The following is a 19,867-nucleotide window of genomic DNA, read 5'->3' on the forward strand; positions in this document are numbered from 1 at the left end:
TCCCTTGGACTAACTTGGTAAAGGCATTCAAGATCTTTTACAATGGAGGATACTCCCATAAATGTCTATCCAACTTGAGAGGCAGTAAAGGTTCTGCTGCATTTGCAAATAGTCGTGGGAGGCAGGAGCCAAAAAACCCCTCTGTACTACTGGTGTAGTAGGAATTGCTTAGAGTATGTGGAGTGATAATACAGTCAGTCCAATAACCAAAATCTTTGCTGAGAAAGATATACATATGTATGCACACAGGCACACACACCAACTTGTACTAAGAGCTATAAAACTTACTGCAGGGAAGAAATAATGTATTTCACAGTCTCTTTTCAGAGATGTGTTGCTTGGTGGGTAAATAAATTAGTATTAATTTTGAGACTGATCAGAAAAGCCAATTATTTGTTGCACCACATTCAAAAACCATGGAGAACATTTTAGCCCCACCAAACATGGGCTTTCTTATACAGAAACTGGTTGTTCTTCTGGAGGAGTGTTGATGATGAAGCTGAGATTATACAAGTGGAACTAGTCGTCCTCAAATTCTAGGCCCTAAAAATGAAAAGCTTTGAAAGTAAGGATCAAGGTCTCGAGCTCTGTAATTTTCAAAGCAAGGCAGCGCAGATGGTACATAACAGGATGTCCATTTGAGAGCTACTGTTACTGAACTGTGTTGCCACATTCTACACAAGCATGACTTTTATTGTGTCCCCAAAAGATAGGGAAAAATATGCTTTGGTAAACTACAAACTACATTTGTAAACTACTAACAGGGGATCTTCTATTTATTTGGAATTTATCACAATTTCAATTTATCAAATGCGTGGAAAAGCAACTCAGGAGTATCACACTAAAGGTAATCCAGTTTACTACTCTCAGCTTCTTCACAATATAAGAAAGAGGAGATTTTGATTACAAATGGGACATCTGACAGCCAAATAAAAGATATTTCAAAGTCCCTTCCAAGTGGATAGCTTTAAGAAAAATTGTATGTAACTCAATATTTAAATAGAATGAATGAAGTAGATGTTCTCCTTCAATGAAAACTTACAAACTAGTTCTTGTGAGAAATGATAGCTTGTTAGACCATTCCTATTAACTACAGTCAGTTTGCCATTGTTATGGTCCCCATGAAATCACATAAACCCATGACTGGAGCTGTAACTGGAATAACTGGAGGAGATAGCCTACTCTCAATAGGATATGGATTTCAGAAAGTAATCCTTTTTCTGTCTCTACATGCACAATATCACATAGACTTGCAATGATGGGAAAAGGACAAGTAGGCTGCAAATCTCCAGCAGTTTTGAGACCACATAGCAAAAAATAGGCACTTTCTTTCTCAAACTATAGAGTACCATGAGAATATACTTTAAAAAGTAAAGTGCTTAAATGCATCTATACGCAGTAGAGAGGAAAATGATCAGTGAGATATATTCTTTCATTCTTCATATTAATGTAACAGATCTTTGACATTAAATTTGGAAGAGCAGAATACAGTACTTGTGGTGCCTTTAAGAATAGTCACTGTCATTGGAAGAGTGGAGCCAAGACAACTGGAGGAAAATGAAAACTTCTTTCTTCAGTATTCAAGACTAAATACATAAAGAAAAGGAATGTTCTTCCTCTGTCAGCTCTTACATGTAAGAATTCTTCAGGATTTATTATTTGGCATTTCATGGCTCTGTATTATGATACACACATACATGCACGTCATGGCTGTAAGCAATGGACTGTACAATAGAGAATACCTGAAAATTTGGAGCTACCTTAGATTTAAGGTCTTCTGTAGAAAATTTAAGGGCATATTAGGAGTGGATTGGTTTGTTCAGGCTGGAGGAGACTGAAGGGAGACCTCATTGCAGTCTACAACTTCCTCAAGAAGGAAAGAGGAGGGGCAGGCACTGATCTCTGTAGTGACCAGTGACAGGACCCAAGGGAATGGCCTTAAGCTGTGTGAGAGGAGGTTTAGGTTGGATATCAGGAAAAGGGTTTTCACGCCAGAGGGTGGCTGGGCACTGGAACAGGCTCCCCTGGGAAATAGTCACAGCACCAGCCTGAGAGAGTACAAGATGCATTTGGACAGTGCTCTCAGGCACATGGTGTGACACTTGGGATTGCCCTGTGCAGGGCTAGGATTTGGACTTGGTGCATTGTGGGTCTCTTCCAACTCAGGATATTCTATGATTCTAGAGTACCTGAAAACAAGGGTAGTTGGAAGATTTGTTCATTTTAAGTGGTATATCATTTATGTAAATATTCTTTTCTATCCGAAGTATTTTGGATAGAACTTCAGTAGCAGTCATGAAGCTTTAGAAACAAATCCTACATTTGACATATTAGAAGAAATTACAAATTCCATAATGCATAATATTATTTTTCTAATGTATCACTGGCCCATACTGAGAAACAATCTATTCTATAGATTTTGCATTCAATCTTTTTGTCAAAAACTACACAGCACATCAAAAGTTAATAGCACTAGGGAGTTCTGTGATTAATATGAAAACAAATGGTATATTACAAAATTTCTTTTGTTCTTCATTCACAATGATGAAAATGCTAGGATTTAACCTTTAAGGGTTAAAGAGTTTAATCAATGTCAATGTCTGATCTTCTGAAGGCGATAAAGAACAGTCTGTCTAGCGATACCCAACAGAACATCACTTTGTCAAGCCACAAAGCACCCAAAAGCTTGTCAAGTAAGTTACCAGAAACCTCTTTGTGGTTAGAACTCAGCTCCTTCCTGCTTGACCTATTATTTGATATTTGACCACTTGGTTGCAAGACACTTGCTCTTTCCAGCTGAAATGTCACTGGGGCATCTTGTCAGCTCCCCGACATCTCGGCCTGACATACAATTTTACTTTTGTGTGCTACAAGGCAGAAAATGCAGGGCAATGGCCTTGCTTTAAATTCTGTCAGCATCAAAGATGGGCGTCACTCTTGGGTCCTACCAACAACAACAAAAAAGGAGTCTATTTGAAGGTCAAAACAGCCATTACTTTTTAGTCTTTCAGTTTAAACTAAATACATTACCTGCAACACTGGTTTGGGAACTGTCCTTATAAAGTATATAAACATATCATCAGAAATCCTCCCTCCACAATTGTTCTTCTTTCTTATGAAATGCAGACTTGATAAAAGGGTGAGTTTTCAGTGCCTGCAGGGACCAGATTCAGTGGTTAACTTAACTTGTTCAAATAGGCAAGTGGTATCATGTAGCTTTACAAGGAGCAACCTGACCTTCTCACATTGACCAGCAGTGACATTATTGTGCAGGAAGAGAAGCAGTCACATCATTTCTGTTTTGCACAACCTGCTTAAAGTTTGCAACTAAATGCTTGTCTTCAGTTGAGCTGACAAGAGAAAAGAGGGGGCTCAGTGAACCATGGCAGGGCTGCCATGAAATGACAGGAATCATTGGCATACATTTCAAATAGCTCTCTCAATCCTATTAAAGTATTGCAGTCCTGCTTTAAAATAGACAAGTATGAAACAACTTTGATAGATAGAGACTAAAATGGCTTATTGATTTTTTTTTTAAGACTGAGGAAAATTACCCAAAATGTGTCATTCTTTAACATTTAAAAATATACTACATAAAAAATGAACAACAGCAATAAATAAAAGTTTAAAGAAATAACTGCTTCAGTATGCAAAACCGACAAGTGCAGAAATGTGAACATACAAATGCACATTTTCATAAAACCATAAAATTAATGTCAAAAAATACAAGCGCTGAACTCCAGTTCAAAGATAGCAACAAAATTACACTTTAATGGCATCATTTTACATTAATACAATTTTTCCCTTCTAGAAGATTATTGATACTAAAAATCTGAAAATCCATTTTTCATTGTTCTTCTGGGATTGGATGTGACATCCAGGCTGAAGATACAGATTGAAGACAGAGAACTGTCTCTGTTTTGCATAACTCTGTAGGATGGATGTGTCAGGTTCAGCTTGCAATGCCAAAAAGTCTGGGATAGAACTCTGGTCAGGCTGAATTTCTAGCTTGGAGCCATGCTGATGTTTGAACTACCTCTTGTTTCCTGGAATGATAAATAAAGAATAAAAAAACAACCAAAAGAGAATCTACATTTACTGTTAAATTCCTTTCACAAAGGTATGTATATGAAGTATTTGCAAGTGTTTGCTTCTTGTTTTAAACACTTACTTTGGTACCTGAGAACCAACAGTCATATTTAATAAAAAGAAACAAAGGACATTTTCTCAGGTATTCCTCACTAGTAAGTGTTAGAAAACAATAACCTACTTTATTTGAAGTGCTACAAATACTTATCGAGAACTTTTACCCCTGTTCATTATAATTACCAGATTTATTTTTTATCAAATAAACAAACTTTTTCCACAGTCTCCCTGTCAGTGTTACTAGGAAACATACGTCATGCTAACCATGGAAGGCATTTGTTTACTTTTAAATGTATTTTATCATCAATTGAAATCATACACTTAATGCTATTCAAATGTTAGCCTGTTAGAAAATGCCCAGAAAATATACACTGAATGTACATTGATGGGAACATGACTCATACTTCAGTAAGTCTCAACATTCAGTCAAACAGATATAAAGGTTAGACTAGTTAAAATTCAACATTAAAGAACTTCCAGGACCAAAACATCAGGCATCCTACTTTGAAAGATTATGGATAATATTAGTATATCAGTACTAATAATTCTTTAAAAAATTGTAAAGAAAGACATTCTGTATTCCCCTAAACAAATAAAAGAAAACTCAATGCCATATTGCTCTTCTTCCCTTTACCAATGCACTACAAGATGTGAAAATAACAAACATTTCATCAGGTTTTAACGTATGTGAAAGCATCACATACAAAGCATAATTATGGAATAAAAAAATTAACACACTAAATGACCATTCAGTATCTTTGGGCTTAAAACACTCTCTCTTCAGCATTTAAGGAAGAGTATACATGGATATATAAACACACACACACACATTGAGGCATAAACCCATATATACAGACACACAGATTCCAATACACATACTCATAGATATCTGGAGAGAAGCTGAAGGGTATGTGTATATTCATATTTCAACAAATCCAGTCTCAATCATGCATATAAAGACACATTCATGAAAGATTCCCCTTTCCTCTCTTACTGTTGCTGAAGAAAAATCAATTGTTGCCTCTAACACCTACTTCAATAGTTCCCTTTGATATGGACTCTTTTATTTCCTGATTCACCACAAGCTGTATTGCAGCCACTGTAAACAACCAGATTATGTTAGACCTTCATTAAGAACCCATACAGTAGCAAATTTAGATGACTGTTTCAAGTACATAGTTAAAATGAGGTCGCGCCTTGAGTTTTTCTAAATTATAGTGCAGATGAGGATGAGATAACCAGCAGGACTAGCAGGTAAGATCTGTAACACTCCGGTTTTTCCATCCTTCTGGGGTCAACTCTCTACCAAATTAGAACTGCTAAAAAGCCAATGCACAAATGAGATTTGCTCCGTTTGTACCAGCAGACCTGAAATGGGATCTCAGTGAAGGCTACTACACCAATTAACAGTCTGTTGTTCTTTGTATACTTTAATCAGCTGACCACACACACAAAATTCTCTCTAAAATAAGATCATTCATTAAAACCATTACAACAGTATTGAAATACGCAAACAACTTGTGATGTTCCAAAAAAACTTCCACATGTAAAAAAACTTAAATCAATAAGCTGTAAGCTACAAATGGGTTTTACTCTGGATAACAAATATTGAAGACAAATTTAAACATATTGGTTTTTACTGCTTTCAACTGGGTTGAAATTAATCAGCATACCACAATGAATGAAAAATCTTATGCTATGATTACACGCGCATATTACTCTTTTCCAAGCTGTAGTGAGGGTTTTTTTTTCTGAAGAATATGGCATCAACATCCCAGTAAAAGAGATAAGAAATCAGATTTCCTTTGAGAGTTGCAAAAAAAATGTATGAAACTTAATGATTGGCAGCAAGTCAATAGACTATGTTACTGTAAAAGCTTCACTGTTGGGGGAAAAAAAAAAGCTCTGGTTTAGTTATCTAGAGTCTGTGCTCTACTTCTTACAAAGAACAGAATACTAGTCATTGAACAGAAGGGAAATCAGATTTAATAGCAATGTGATTGATGTAAAAAAAAATTGGCTGTTACTCATAAGAACTGTTATGATCCAATATTTTTATATAACCTCATGATGAATAAAAAAATAGTATTCTATAGAAGAAAAAAATACTCAGAACTGGTATAACATTCATTGTCTGAACACATACCTTTACAGAGGAATTTTAAAGGCAGTTATAATTTCCCCAACAGACCTCTTTCACCATTATTGTATTTAGACACCTTTCTAAAACATGTATTAAATTGACAAACTCAAATGACTATGCCAGAGCTGTGGTGATAATCCATCATATAAATATGCATTTAGGTAATTTTTAAAAGAGGAATTATTTATCTTAAATAAGGTGTCTGTTTGGGTAAATCTTTAGCACAGCACTTTTATTTACCCTGTAAGCTGTACATGACTCCATCTCAACTGTTACATGTCACCAGGTAAATAGATATTTAGAACACATATGTCTAGCAAAAATATGCCTTCAAAATATTTATGTAATATAGTAATTGGTCATGTCCTGTGCACATTTTTCAAAGTTTGATAGCTTAACATTATAAAACATGTTTTCTCAAAGACAAAATATGAGAAGTTAGTCTATATTATGGAGTAATTGCTTTCTAAATCTTAGTTAACTCAAGCAATTTTTTACTAGACGTGGAAAAGACTTCTAAAACAGTTCTTCTCCATGGGTGCTCTGTGACTAACCTATGATCAAATTTAGGATCTAGTCTAAAGGTTGTCTCATGATATATGAGCTGTTTTACCACAGTTAAAACTCATTTATAGTGGGTTACTTTTTTATGATGATATTGTGAGGGAATATTTTCATACCATAATTTACAATACCCTTATATTATGTTTTTATTGCAATGCCAGCCTACCCGATAGCATCACATTGTGATCAAAGATACCCATTTTGCTTTTGTATATCCATATTTGTGGAATAATATGCACAGTTGGACACTTGAAATGAGACAACTATGCATGTGTTATGACAGTGGTGCAAACAGATAATTTCATAAGGAAGTAGCAAGTATACTGTTTATCTTCAATTGTAGGACAAAAATCTACAGCTGCAGCTGCAAATCAGTCAGAACAGTTTCAGCCTTCAAAATCTACACAAAGATAATTTTACTGGAAAATTTTCACAGCTTTTCAATTTCCCTCAGCTATGTATGGTATTACAAAAACTTCTTCCACTTCTCAGGTCTCCCACCACGAGTTTTTGTCACTTCAAACTGCTTTCAAATACTCAATTTCAAAACACAATAGCCCAAACTTCTCTTCTGCTTTCTTCTGATATGTAACATGCTACCTTATTAAAAATATATATTATTAGAAAATCAGAGTAATAAATAGTGATAAGGGTTTTGTGCATTAAGGCTTCTGTCTTATGCATGCAATAACAGCTGACTTCAACTGAGGTGAAAAAGCCATGAAACTGCTTAGAATCAGAAGAGACCAGATAAGAGACAAAAGAGCATAAAGATTAATACTGAATACAAGTTATGACATTTCCCTACCTGTCTGTGATGATGTAGGTGCAATAACAAGTATAGTGTTATATCTCAAAGTAAATGCAATACAACTGTTGAATTATGAGGCCAAAATGTGATCTGGAATTCACCAGAACACAGGACATACTTAGGTGTATGAAGATGGCTGACAGTAAACAGAAGTGCAGAGGGAGGAGCAAGCTGTAGTTTCTTCAGAATTCTAGCAACCCCTAAGATCTCTGGAAAGACAGTAGCACAGTTTCTCAAGAGTAGGAAGAACTGTAATTTAACTACATATGGTGGGGGAAAAGTGAGAAACAGTCAATATATTTCTCCACAATCGATTTCTGATACTCACTCCTCTCAGCCCAACTCCAGTACATACAAATACACAGTAATACCAGTAGACAGCAAATCAAATAGCCAATAATATTCTTTTCAGCTTCTCCCACCTATGCTATCCTTGCAGCTTGAATCATTTCACTGCTGCAATATCAATTCCAGTAAGTGTTAAAAAAAGAACCACTGTCTTCAATAACCATTTTGCAGCACTTATGTGGAAACCCAATTTCCCTATAGAGAAAGATGTACATTGTCAGATCATTCACAACCTCCTACTCAGACTGCTATTTCCAAAACTGAGTTGCTTGTTGCCAGACAATGCCAAGGCACTTCCAGTATGCTGCTCTTTTTTTTTTTTTTTTTTTTTTCTGTTAAAAGTAACTCCAAGAGCCATTTCTTACTCTCAGTGAAATAATCAAATAAAATGCTACAAACAGGTATTTAAAATGGAAAGTATTACTTGGGGATGGATATCAGTGCAATACAGTGCTAGTTACAAACTTTTTCAAAGTAGGAATTGTATGCTGGCTGAAACTGGAAAGTTTTCTTCCCATGTCAGTGATCTTGCAATTCTGTATGCTGAAGCAGTAGAACTAAATTGGTGCTCTGACACAATATAAGAAAATGGTAACATTCAGGATAAATTTTAATTGTCAGCACTCCTGCCTGGATTGTGCAAACAATTTGCTATCAGAGAATAATTCTATGGGCTGCCAACTCATTACATATTAAGTCAGGAAGGTAGACACACAGCACACTTTGGGTGCTGCTAGCCAACAATACTAATGGCTTTTTTCATTATCAAGAATTCCCTCTTCCACTTTCAGGAGTTTTTAAACAAACAGGAGTCTGTAATATCTGCAAATTACAATTTTTTCTTACTTTCCTAATGCTTTTGCATTTAATTTGTTCAGTGAAATCGCACTCTGGAGGCTCAATTAAAAGCAATTAAGAGAAAGATTTCATTATATATTGTATTTGTTTTTCTAAAAGAAAATTCTGTTTCATTCAAACATACTTAAACCTGGTATGTTTGAAGAACACACAGGATTGGATGGATTATCACACCAGATGAACACTTTATCTTCAATGTTTCGTTGGCTTAAAGACAAATAACTTGCTTCTGCATTGCTAATTTTGATGTTTTCTAAAAATTTTGGCCAAATTCCACACACAGCCTACACCACAAGTCATTGTTCAAGATGCTTCAGTGGAATACACAGGGAAGTTTCCCATTTTTAGATCAAATTCTCTGCACTGCACTGATAGTACCAAAGTATTAGACACACAATGCTGTGCTCTTTTTTTCACGGTGAAATGACCAGTCTGTTTTGATTTCAATCCAAGTTTCCAAATTCTTTAGTACGTTTTGCCCATGATACCATCATTGTCTTTCCACTCTCTCAAGAATGGAAGCAACTTTTATTTATTTATTTAGAATCCTGGTGGCCAGCCCAAATGACTATTGCTTTACTTTGTGCTGCATGCTGCAAACAACACTGAAAGGTACACTACACTTAGTATTATGACACCACTCTATGTTTCACAGCAGTGTGTAAGATCATCGCTGCCTTTAACGGATGCCTCTCTTGCTTCCAAGGAAGGCTTTCCTACCATGTGACTTTTCCCACAGCTTCTCACTGCCTTAGATCAGTATGTCGCTCTCTCATGGTTCCCTCTCAGTTCTCCATTTCTTTCCAGCAAGAAGGGGAGAACAAGACTACAACCAAGAGACTAAAAGACTCACACCACCATGCTAAGGCACCACCAGCTCACAGAGTAGATCCCCCCATTTAGCCTTTTCTTCTGGGAAAACAGTCCCTATTCCACTAGTTAAAGTGTCAACCTTCATATTCTAGTGAGATATGTATTCAGCCATCATCCGAATTCCTATCCAGTGGGACTGTCTGACGTAAGCCTTCAAAGTTTCATCTGAGTTGCATGTATACTGCTGCTCTAGCAGAAAAAGGAAAAAAGTATATTTACATTCATTTTGCCAAACATTAGCATCTTCTGTCCAATCATTTGAATGCAGAAGTGTTAGGAGAAAACAGCTTAGAGAACAAGGGTTGACACATACAGTGTGAAATCTTAAGGTGCTTGAATGCAATGAGGGAGAAAGTGAGACAGAACCACATTTCATCTCCCTAACTGTGCTACAGTCCACATGAACTTTGTGACAGGTCTCTGTCTCTCAGCCACACTTCACTAGCTTCTGCTGACATTCAGCTGTCAGACAGCAACCCTTTACCATGCCCCTAACATGCTCTACAGCTTCACCCAATTAACTCGCTTTCACTTGACATTGCAGCAAAAAGCTTCATAATAGGTGGTCAAGGTGCACGGTGTCTGCTTGCCCCCTAACTGCTCACACACAGCAAAATGCTACCTTCCTTTTTGTCTGTTTGCAACGAACCGGCGCAACTACAATTTAGGCATTCTGCTACTAAATGGAACAAGGACAGTGGATCTTTGCCAGCAGTGCATTTATTTGTCTCTTACCAAAAACTATCCTAGAGCTAATAATCACAGAAATTTTGGCAAAAAAAGAAATTACACTGATTCAGTAAAATACTTCAATCACTTTATACTTAACAAAAATATACTGTAACAGCAATTTGGTTTCAAGCAGAAAGAGGGGAAAAAGTAATTATTTACAATAGTAGCACTTAGCAACATAAAGGAGGAAGGTCTGCAAACAATGCAAGTGTCTATGATTCAGCTTTCTTGCATTAAAAAATCTTTAGGTATTCAGAAGATTAATTTTTGCTATGCATTTCTGCCAAATATGCAATATTTTTTGGGAATATTTTTAGAAATATGGATCTGTGTAGCTAATAAAACAAATGAACTATTAAAAATATGGAAATCAACATTTTACGATTCACTTGATAGCTTATAGAAAAACAAGAACAAACATGCAACTCACTGTTACTTTGCTGACAGATGCCTTGAGAATACTTCAATTTGCTCACTAGCTCTCTCAAACATATTTCTATATAAATATACAGAGTAGGTCAGAAAAGTCCGTTGAAATGTCAATATGTATGTAGTAAGTACTGATGATGCTCAAGGGCTCTTAGCTGAAGACGGTGGAAGAGTCTGGATTGAGCACTGGTGTCTAGACATTGAAATCATAACAGCCACTATAGCAAATACCTTCTAGTGGCCTTATGGGTTTCAACTACCACAATTCCAACAAGACAGGACTCAAAAGATTATCTACATAGCCCTTTAAGATTCTGGTTTGCTAAACTACAGCAAACTCACATAGGTTATGTAATCTATTTTCTTTCCCAGCTTATCTACAGGTAAAAGTCCCCTTGCACTTCTCTTTAAAAATCTTTGAAAGGGCATTTTTTTCCACACAAGAAATCTTATTTTCACAAAGAGAAGCAGACATTGAGACTGTAGAAAGTAGAAGCTCAGGAGAAGTCCTAAGCATGAAGGAAGGAAAACAAAAAAGAAATACACTGATTAAGATGTAAAGCAGACTCCTCTCTTGACAGGAATTTATGGGAAGAACATAGAACAACTTATCTTTATGAAAGGTGGTGAAAAGCAGCAAATCGTAAGGAACGGGAGCTCACATACTCTGGAAGAGGCTGCTGATGCAGAAGTGGATAGTTTTGCAGCAATGAAAAAATTATAGTGAACACCTCAGTCAGATTCCATGTAGGAAAATGGCATTACTCAGAATTAAAATGAAGTGTCAAGGACATGCATGGCCTCATAGTGAATATTATTACTGTAGATCTTGTAAGTGAACAAATATTATTTTGGTTCACTAGGTATTGAGATTATAACCTGCTGTTGTTCATAATCCTGAAGTGACAAGGAAAATGCTGATGCCAAGATCTGACAGCCTTTAGTATCCGCTACCGAAGAGTAGATTAAAGTTCACTCTTTGGAGACAATGGAAATAGGAGCATAAACTGGATACAAACATGGTTTATGCAACCTATCTGCACCTATTTGAAAAACTGACTGATTGGAATCTGATATCCAAAATACAAACACTTGCATTTTGAGTCAGAACATCTGCACAGTTGCATTAGCCTACAGGCTAATCTGAATCTCAGTTAACCCAAATAACTGTATTAAACTGAGAAGTCTCTTTAAAAAAATCCTCGTGTGATGGAGCAAAGAATGACTGACTTACACCACATGTTTAGAAGTGAACTAATGTTACTGCCAATTTAATTTTCTCAAAATGAAGGTTTATTATTAAAATCACCAAGGTATGAGGAGAGCAAAGGGTTCCATCCTTTTAGCACTGGCCAATGCACGTAGATTTTCTGGATAGACCACTGCCGATGTGTAGGCTTCTACATCCTAGCCAAAATCCTGATAAGGGCTCCATCCCACTCCCCCATAAATTAGATTACAGAAAGATTACTTCTTCACCAGGAAGAGGTATATTTGGCTCCCTGTAGGTTTAGTATCGTTCTCTAAGTTTTGTTTGCTTATTCAAGGCAAGTACTTTAATGTTCATTGATCCCCAGTAAAACTTAGCTGAAGTAACTTCAGGAGGGAATTATTCCTTCTCCCACAGACTACATGCAACATCGGAAACAGTGTATCTTCAACAGAGTTCTAAAGGGTAGTTTTGTAATAGTAATGGTCAGGGAAAACAGTGGGCTTCCCAGCAGTATTGCTTATAAAGTATCAGTTGATATCTGAATAGCCTAGAAAAAATATTTTAGGCTCTGTTTCAGTTGATGGCTAACATGTAGGTCTTCTGTAAATCCAAGATCCAAATTACATTAACTGGGCAAGGAATCAAGCTTATCAGTTATAAACAACTTGAGTGTGCGTGAGCTAGGTTTACTGTCTCTATTGGATTTGGCCAAATCCAAATATACAATTATATTTCAGACTGAAATTAAATAAAAAAATCTAATAATTACTTCAACAGAACTTTTTATACTTACTAGATTTCTGAGCACAGCCTCCAAGAATTGGTCTTAGCTCAGGTAATAGATCATCTCTTTCTGTGAGGTTGAATATGCAGTTCAAGTGAGTCCACTAGGCAAATGGAACTAGTATGTCCTGCATACCAATCGTATTTTAGATGAATAAACATTAAAAAAATGCTAATGGAATTTCATCCTTTCATATATATTTAAGCCAAATGTGTGTTCTGAAAGCACAAAGTTAAAAACAACAGAAAAACCCCAAACAAACAAAAACAGACACCACCACCACCACATATAACACTAAACAAATAAAAAACCAGCCCAAAATCCAGAAACTACCAACACATAAAACACTTCAAACTTTTATCAGGTATGTAAAACTTTTAGCAGAAGAGTCATGAAGAACACAGAGGAAGATTTGGGAAAGTTTTTTCAGCATTTTGGTTTGTAAAACAAAAAAAGTGTAATACAACTTAAAAAAATTAGGTTTTCTAAAAAAAAACCCAACCAAAAACCCAAAACAGGGATGTTTCAGTAATTTGGTGTGCCTTGTATGTTCCAGAATTATACCTTCAATTCCTTTACTCAGAGCTCCCATTTAGATTACAGTCTTCTAAAAAATCTCATATTTAAAGCATAGTAAACTTCAATAAGTTATTAAAATATTTAAAGCAATATATGTTTTGACATATACAAATTAAAATTAAACTGTATGACTTGATGTGTCAGGAAGCTTCGCAAAGCCCTGGTTAAGTTACAATGTTTAATGCTCAGATTCCCAAAAGAATGCAATGGTTTTAATAGACCCTGTGAAAGGAAACATGATGTCACACAGGCTTTGAAAGACTAACAAGCCCCTGACCATAAGCATATAATCGCCACACGAGATGATCCTTCTGTGATCAAAGGAGGCCCTCAGTACTCAACAAAAGCTGAAAAATTAGTGAATTATTTCATTATTGTGTCTGGCCTTCAGAAACTGTATGTGTCAAACCACCTGCAACACCTAGATAGGATAAAAGGCTTTCAAAGTATTGGTGAACATACAAATTTAAGAGAGGCAAGTATTGCAATGTCAGCTTCATGGCAACATTTACTGAGTGAACTATGAGCTTATGGGCCAATATCAGTTGAGACCAGATCAGCTGAGACCCAGTGTGATGTCTTAAATCAGTGCGGCTTTAAGAGTTCTGTAGGTGCCTCTCTGAAAATAGGAATTCCTTTAGGAATTAAAGGAGTTACACCATCTGAAGGATGAAATGGAATCATTGCATTATCATAATGCCACTGCTTTTCCTGTACCAGGAAAATTTTGCTGGTGATTAACCACACTATTCGTGACCATATTCTTAGTAAATTTTATTACTCACGGTTCATTTTAAAGGTACCCTCCCCTCCACAGAGGGGAAAAAAAAGAGTGAATTGATTGCTTGACAAAAAGAGGTTCCTATCTTCCCAAAAGATGGCATTTCTAAAACAAGTCAACAAAACCCCAAATTCTTGTAAAATAGGGAAGTGAAATTCAGTTTAAGAAGCACATTTCTTTCTAAATCTCTTTCTTTAACTGAACTGTTAAATAAACTGAACAAAACAAATGTTATTTGAATAATCAAGATTATTATCATAATAACATCTTTTTAGCTGACAGCTAAGCTCTTTACCCTACGGAATGCTCATTTCCCATTTTAAAAATTTGTTCAATGATTAGTTTATTCAACAGGTCAAACTGCTTCACAGAGTTCACTCTCTGGAGAAAATAGGTCCTTGCTATGATCAGCTAGAAAAACAGTGCCCTCTCCACATAATGTGGGTTTCACAGAATTCAATGAAGTTTTTACACATAATTTAGAAACAGCATAAATAAATAAATAAATAAATAAATAAATAAATCCCTGGGTAAATATTAAACAGATGGTCTTAATGTAAGACCCAATGAAAAGAAATATGAAGACGTAACTTGCTGCCAGTATTCCCTTAAATTATGCCAACATTACAGGAATAAAATTATGAATTAAGAACAATATTATGCTTTGTTCACTAATTGAATTTCCTATTTTTCTATCTCTGCAAGTCATACTCTCTAACATATTTCAAAGGTTTGGTTTTTCTTCATTTCTCACATTAACTTTTATGCTTAAAGTACAAAATGTAAGCTAATGAAAGTAGGTAAACATATGCATTTTTACAAGAAATATGTTATTCTACTGCAAACATGTCACAAAAAGGAAAGCAAAGTTTTTCTTCACAGTTGAAAAGGATGGAAACATGCACAGTTAGAGGAGACGGCAGGGGAAAAGAGCATTAACAAGATAACAAGCTGATTTCATAAATTCCAGAAAAGCACAAAATAAAGTAGACTGCTGTGGTTTGCAGCTACCCTTCTTTACCATGCTCACTATCTCCCTTTGGCCTGAAGCGGATCCACCCTCCCTTGCATGAACTAGTGAGGTGAGTTCTGATAGTAAAATCTGCTGGGGGACCTAGGATAGAGACAATACCCAGCCTTGTGTTCCCATGACCTTCCTCCCGGTCTGTGCATCAGAAGCAGAAACTAAGAGGAGACAGAGCATCAGAGACAGCTGTCTCCTGTGGAGGGAAGGCTGACCGCTAGCTGGCACCAAATGATCTGGTGGTGGGGCTATGACTGCCTCTCAGCCACCCAGAGGGAAACACAAACCTCTTAACATGAGATTTTGCTTTAAAAAACTTAAAGAATGTGCGTGTATACATTTATATGTATATTTTTTTAATTATTATTTTTCTTAATGGGTGCATGTAACATTAACCATGCTACATTTTAAGTGCATGCTGCACATACACGCATTTCTGAGGCTAGCCGAGAAAGGGGCAGGCTCCCAGCAACACTGCCCTAGGTCATACTCTAATCTTTTTTTTCCCCTGTGATCTAGGCAGTGAGCTAGTAGTATAAAGTAAACAAGAACAGCAAAAAGACAACAAAAATTGTCTCTCTATTACCTATCATCCCGATCAAGTGAACTGCTATCCACAGGTTGCATCTACACATCTTGCACTCTTTATCAAAGTTAATATCTGAAGATCAGCACCGAATTTTCTCTTTATAAACAGTGCTTTACATACTTAGCTTGAAACACAAAACCAAACAGGTGTCAAAACAAAATAATTATTCACAACAGTATACCTTGTAGGATCTAAATCTAAAATGTCAAGAAAATATCAGGAAGATGACAGATTGGATTGCGTGGATTCACTCACCATTTAAGCATCTACGCTAGACTCATTCAGGCACAGCTATGCTTTAATCCCCTCCAAAAATTTCTCAGCAAATTCAGAGTCAGAACAAACAGACGTTCCCTTTATGTTTAACCCACAGTTTAGTGGGGAATAATAGAAGCTTCCCAGCTCTCTTTCTTGAAATAACTTCTTCAAAAGGGAGGAGGAAGCACCTTCTGGCCTGAGTAAAAGTCCTTGAGTCTGGAAAGAAGTGAATCTGTCTGCCTTTGTAGAGAATATTCCTTTTCTTCTATAAAGCCAGTAAAATTGTGTCCTTGGCTCTGTTCTTTTGTAAAAACTTATTCCCAGGGTTAAATGTCCTGGTCTATAATATCCAGTTCTCAAAATAACAGCCTGTCTAGCACTCCCAATGCTTTTATTTCTACTGCAGCATTAACAATATATGTAATAATACACTAATGTTTCTTTTAATTTTATGTCCTGGAAATGCTCTTTTGACAGGTGTGGGAAGAAGGCAAAAGAAACAGTGGTATGTAGCAAACAGGAAGCAAATATATGTGGCCGATGAATAAAACTCATTGCATATTACCAATGAAAAGCATTTCAAAAGGCTAGTGCAAAGGTGTCTAATAAGGAAAAAGCCATCACATGGCTTTTAGCTGTAAAAGTCTCCTGACTTACAGCTGCCCTCCACAGCAACTGGGGCATTTCTGAAACATTCTTTTTCAGGAAACTCCACCTAGTATTTGCAAAGAAAACAGAAGACTAGCTCATTCCAGTATTTCTCCTTTGAAAACTGAACAAAATGAAGTGTAGGCATTCACTGCCTTGCTCTTCTCTAATCTGTTGCAGGCAGAGAATTAACACATGATGATTTTTTATAGGGCAAACTTGAACCTATACTTTAGACTTGCTTCCTTATCCAAATCATTAGTTTTTCTAAATCCATTTCCAATTAGTTGCCCCTGAAGGTACAATTGTTGCACTGGCCTCCACTTAGGGTAAGAGATGAATACAGCTTTAGCTTCCAAGTGTCTTGTTTTCAGTCCTGAGAACTGAGGACCCTTGTTTGTGAGCTGGTAGTTCCAGTACCTCACTAGAAACACATTTCTAATGCCATAGAAATGCAAACCATGAAGGAAAAAAAAGGAAAGGAGATTACCTTCCTGAAAACATGACCCTCCTTTTTTGAGACTTAGCCAATGACTTGAAAGATTTGTTTTGTGCTTAACAGCGGAACAAACCTGCGGTCATTTAGGAACTTCATGGTTTCCATTAAACCACACAGCATGGACATTTGGAATTTCATGGCAACAGTGAAGTGAGAATGTAGATCTTACTTTTCCAAAGTACGGAACTCTGCTGAGAGTTAACACCCACACACATTCTCTCACATTCCTTAGCCAATTCATGTCATTAAGGAGAGTTGAAGAACAGACCAAACAAAGAAAAAAAACCAAACCAAACCAAACACCCCAAAAAACCCAAACCAACCCCACTTAAGCCTCTTTCTTAAGCACTTGAAAAGAAAATGCTACAAGTGTAAATGTAATGTTTAAATGCAGCGAACTCATTCTGTCCATCTACAGTGTTTGCAGCATTAACCCTGCAATTGAAAACTGAATTATTGGAAACCACCTAATTACCCAAACATTTACCTCTCTGCAGGTGTAAATACATGGGCCTAATAAGCCTTCTCATTGTGAAAGCAGTTACTTAAATTATATTAAAATATTAAAAACTATTTAATGAGCTTTTTTCCCCTAAAGTAAATTGAGTGTGTGCCTTAACCTGCTTCAGGCAAAGGAAGTTTCAAACATATTGGTTTTGAAACTAGCCATTATTTCCCATGTTGCAAAAATGGCAATTTTATTTCCCAACAGCAAATGAAACTGTCAGGAAAATTTAGATGCAATAAAATTGGGTGGTTAAACCAACATGCTGGATTTGGAATAAAACTGAATTAAAGGAATTAAAATTAAGCATTATGTCAGTCAAACTTTAGAAAAACTATTTGAAATGGGGGAGGGGGATGTGTTGGGGTAGGGGTTTTTTTGTAAAAGTTGGGTTTTGGACTTGGTGAGGTCCACCCATAACTACCCATTTTATGTCCATCAACTGTGTCACATTTGAAATTTGCGCAATGAAAAATATTTTGCATAAAATGTGTTGCTTCTGGCAACATTTCTGCCTAAATAAAAAGTTGTCAGGCAGTGTGTGACTTTAGTGGTACAGAGTTTTAAAATGGTGGCTTCAGTCCAAGGCTAGCTAATAACGGCTGACATGCACTGGAATCTTGAGGCCTAAATCAACATTGTTTTCACAGCTGTAATTAAGCCACCTAATCAGAAGCACATTTTGACGGGACAGTTTCTGAAAGCCAGACATTACAATTTCTTATGCCTGGAGCGCAGTGGCTCATGAGAGGTCCTCATTTAATTTCAGGTTTTAAAAAAAAAAAAAAGGCTGTAAAATGAAAAGAGTATTAAAAAAAGCAGTGTACGGCTGTTGAAATGAAGCAGGCCTATGTGTTCATGCCTTGACCAACCCTGCATCCCAGCCTCCTTCGGCTCTCTGCCGAGTCCCCAGCTCTCAAGTGGCAGCTGCACACAGTGAGATTAAGGGCTTCTGCCAAAGTCAACAGATGAGCTGGTCTGAACTGGCTCTCTGTGTGTTCTGATTGTAAATTGTGCTGGTGATGATTAGAGAACTCTAACACAGGATGTCAACTCTTAAAACTGTCCAGAGAAAATATTTTATTTTTTTTTAAAGTTCAGGAAATTTTTTCAAACTTCTTTTGTGGCTTGGTACATAGTGTTGTGTCTATAACTTTCAGACGATTCAAACATGAATTCACACAAATCAAGCAACTGTATTATTAAAAAAATACACCATTACTTGCTCTCATTGGGCATACTTCCCTCATTTGGGAATGTATACATAGCAGTGCTGCTGCAGAATACAATTTGGACTAGCACACCACAGCAGTCTTGTGCTTCTTCCACCTGTCAAGTGGAAGACAGCCCTAAAATTCAGACTATCAATTACTTTTGTTGTGTGATTATCAGTTTGGGACGTTGACACTAGCTTCAACAGCTACCCTGTCCTGCTTTTTTTCTGGAGCACAGCTACCCTGGTAACTTTAACATAAACTTTCAACCCCAGAGGCCACTGTAAAACTATCAATATGAAGGCACCAGTCACTGGGGTCTGATTACATTTGGTTCTGCACTTTAATTACATATGGATTCTATTAAATGAACCTCTTGCCTTATAGGCAACATTTTAATCAAATTACTATAATTTTCAAATATGTTACAACAGTCTGACAAGTTTAAAGTTCACATACCTAGAATATTGAGTGTCAAAAAAAATTTTGCATAGAAAAGGAAGCATTCTTTACAAAGTAGCAAATGTGTTATTGTATTACTGTAACTGCTTTTTACTACATTACCCTAAGTTACAAATGTGATTTATAATATAGATTGTTTTTGTTGTTGTTGTTATTAGTAGTAGTATTAGTATTCTAAACTACATTATTTTTGGTCACAACTATTACTTGTGTAAGCAGTAGCACATGAACAGGTGATCATTTGCATTAGGATATGTGCATTCCTTGGCTACCTAGTAGGGCTGGCAAGTGAAGCCCAGTTACATAAAATCAGGTGAGAAATGCAAATATTTCAATAAAAACATAATTTCAGGGAGATATTACTGCTTGGTGGATTCAGTCTTATAGAGACGTTAAACTTAGTAAAT

The 19,867-nt window shown here is 36.3% G+C and overlaps 1 protein-coding gene across 1 annotated transcript in view; it reads right to left on the reverse strand.

The window, feature by feature from the left end:
- Positions 1-3,743: 3,743 nt before the first annotated feature.
- The window catches only part of CCDC171 (coiled-coil domain containing 171), a 157,972-nt gene continuing 141,848 nt past the window's right edge, over positions 3,744-19,867 (reverse strand). Inside the window, exon 25 of the mRNA XM_032095779.1 lies at positions 3,744-4,046. Coding sequence (XP_031951670.1) covers positions 4,005-4,046 — 42 coding nt within the window. The 3' untranslated portion in view covers positions 3,744-4,004. The remainder of the gene's footprint in view (positions 4,047-19,867) is intronic.

The sequence above is a fragment of the Corvus moneduloides genome, chromosome Z, assembly GCF_009650955.1.
Source record: "Corvus moneduloides isolate bCorMon1 chromosome Z, bCorMon1.pri, whole genome shotgun sequence".
Lineage (NCBI taxonomy): Eukaryota > Metazoa > Chordata > Aves > Passeriformes > Corvidae > Corvus > Corvus moneduloides.